General features: G+C 37.7%; 1 protein-coding gene across 1 annotated transcript in view; it reads left to right on the top strand.

Annotated features, from left to right (window-relative positions):
• The first annotated feature begins 1,018 nt into the window (after positions 1-1,018).
• The window catches only part of SANBR (SANT and BTB domain regulator of CSR), a 46,958-nt gene continuing 45,051 nt past the window's right edge, over positions 1,019-2,925 (top strand). The window contains 1 exon segment of the mRNA XM_017849099.1: positions 1,019-1,302. Within this exon segment, the coding sequence (XP_017704588.1) occupies positions 1,031-1,302 (272 nt within the window). The 5' untranslated portion in view covers positions 1,019-1,030.

Below are 2,925 nucleotides of genomic sequence, written 5' to 3'. Positions count from 1 at the left end.
AAAAAAAAAAAAAAAAAAAAAAAGAAAGTAAATACTAGGAGATTATAATTTTTGAAGCAGACTCTCTGATGTATCATTTAAACTTGTGCTTAAATTATGTTTAAATATGTAAATAAGCACATTGTGGTCTTAGGAATGCTTTTAACTACATTTATTAATTTATATTTAATATATTTATATTTTATGTATATGAATACCTAGAAGCAAACTTTTTTGCTGTTAAAATAATGAAGCCATGCTAGTTTTTCATTTGATTCTTTAGTGAAGAATTATAGCTATTTTTCCTTTTTTAAAAAATGAAAATTTTAGTATTTAATGATAATCTCTCTCCCATGCCCATAACCGTGTAAAAGTGCTGTTTTATGTCCCTCATAGGAATTAGAGTGTGTTGCTTAATTTTTCTTTGTGAAATGGTACTATTTTTATAAACTTTATTTATTTATTTAGAGACGGAGTCTTGCTCTGTCGCCCAGGCTGGAGTGTAGTGGAGCCATCTCGGCTCACTGCAACCTCCGCCTCCCGAGTTCAAGTAATTCTCCTGCCTCAGCCTCCCAGGTAGCTGGGACTGCAGGCACTGCCACCATGCCCAGCTAATTTTTTGTATTTTTAGCAGAGACAGGGTTTCACTATATTACCAGGATGGTCTCGATCTCCTGACCTCGTGATCCGCCCGCCTCAGCCTCCCAAAGTGCTGGGATTATAGGTGTGAGCCACCGCGCATGGCCATAAACTTTATTTTTAATGTATAACTTGAAAAATAAATTTCAAACTGTGTAAATTATTAGTCCTGTAGTAACAGTATTTTATTTGTTTTATTACATCAGTAATTTGCTAAAATTCGTCATAATCTAAGATATGATCAGGCTTGCAAGACACTTGAAAAACGTCAAGACCCTATAAAACTGATTGGTGGTCAGAATTGTCAAAAACATCTTGTTCTCTTCCTTTCACTAAATGTCAGTATTCTCGGCTCCTTTTCTAAAACTCTAATAATTGCATTTTTGTGTAACATTTTTTATGAAGGCCGAACATGGTGATCCATGTGTGTGATGAAGCAAAAAACTTGAAAGAAGATTTTACTTGCCCGCGAGATCTTTTGATATCAGAAATGAAGTACTTTGCTGAATATTTATCTATGGATGCCCAGCGCTGGGAAGAGGTGGACATTTCAGTTCATTGTGACGTTCACATTTTCAACTGGTTGATAAAATATGTTAAAAGGAACACTGAGGAGAATAAAGATTGTGAGATGCCCACTTTAGGTAAAAAACAATCTGTTGCTTATTTTGTAGTGAAATTTGTGTGTCACCTGGTAGTTTCTTCAGGCCAAAAGTGAAATATGGAAAATTGTTTGGACACCAGTGTTTACGCTCATATTACTAACAGCCTTTTAGGAAACTGATAATCTCATCTTTTTTAGAAAATTATAGTAAATTTATGGCAAATGAACAGATCTCTAGATCAGCAGTTCGCAATGTATGGTATATGGACCAGTGGGATACTAGGGACCCTTTTAGGGTGTCTACAAGGTCAAAACGTTTGCATAATAATACCAAGATGTCACTTGACTTTCTCACCAGCCTGGCCAACATGGCGAAACTCTGTCTCTACTAAAGATACAAAAATTAGCTTGTTGCAGTGGCGCCCACCTGTAATCCCAGCTACTTGGGAGGGTTAGGCATGAGAATTGCTTGAGCCCATGAGGTAGAGGCTGCAGTGAGCCAAAATTGCACCACCGCATTCCAGCCTGGGCGACAGAGTGAGACCCTTCCTAAAAAAAAAGAAAACGTAGTTATTTTAATAAAATATGTTAACATGTAATAGGCTTTTGTTCTTTGTGAATGAATTCTTTTTTTTATTTTCTCTATTTTAATTTCTAATGTGATAAATACTGGCAGATACAACCCACATAAAGAAAAACCCTTTGGGATTCTCAGTTTTTAAGTTTGTAAAGGGGTCCTCAGATCAAAAGTTCAAGAACCAGTGTTCTAAATGATAGCATACTACTAGTATTACTAGTAGAATTACTGTAATAAGAATAATTACTGAGTAATATTTCAATGGGCATATACTTGTATGATCACACTTGTTGTTTAATAGTCTTTCTATGCACTAGAATTGCTATTTACAGTAGTATTAAAATAGAACTCTTATTGGAAAATAAATCTATGCCGACAGTGTAAAAGTTTTTGAAAAAAGTTAGTAATTTATTGTATTATTTAGTGACCACATTAATAGGAGAGGTTTCTAGTGGTCCTTAAATAAAATTACAAGATTGCTAAATCAAAAATTTCAGCCAGAATCCAGAGATTCCAGACTAACCAGCTATAATATGTATGTGTTAAATAAAAATCAAAACATGTAGAGAGAGTGTAGTAAAGGTAAAAGAAATGCAGCAAGCTTGGCCAGCATGGTGAAACCCTGTCCCTACTAAAAATCCAAAAAATATTAGCCTGGTATGGTGGTGTGTGCCTGTAGTCCAGGCTACTCGGGGAGGCTGAAGCAGGAGAATCTCTTGAACCCAGGAGGCAGAGGTTGCAGTGAGCAGAGATTGTGCCACTGCACTCCAGCCTGGCGACAGAGTGAGACTCTGTCTCAATTTAAAAAACAAACAAACAAACAAAAACAAAACAAAAAAAAACGGTCTCTGTGGCTCACGCCTGTAATCCTAGCACATTGGGAGGCCGAGGCGGGCCGATCACCTGAGGTCAGGAGGCGATACTAGCCTGGCCAACATGGTGAAACCCCGTCTGTACTAAAAGTACAGAAATTAGCCGGGCGTGGTGGTGGGCGCCAGTAGTCTCAGTTACTCGGGAGGCTGAGGCAGGAGAATCACTTGAAACCGGAAGGCGGAGGTTGCAGTGAGCTGAGATCGCGCCACTACACTCCAGTCTGGGCGACGGAGCGAGACTTTGTCTCAAAAAA

The sequence above is a fragment of the Rhinopithecus bieti genome, unplaced genomic scaffold (assembly GCF_001698545.2).
Source record: "Rhinopithecus bieti isolate Rb0 unplaced genomic scaffold, ASM169854v2 scaffold_30775, whole genome shotgun sequence".
NCBI lineage: Eukaryota > Metazoa > Chordata > Mammalia > Primates > Cercopithecidae > Rhinopithecus > Rhinopithecus bieti.
The sequence above is the reverse complement of the archived record's forward strand: the minus strand, read 5'-3'. Positions and strand labels throughout refer to the sequence as shown.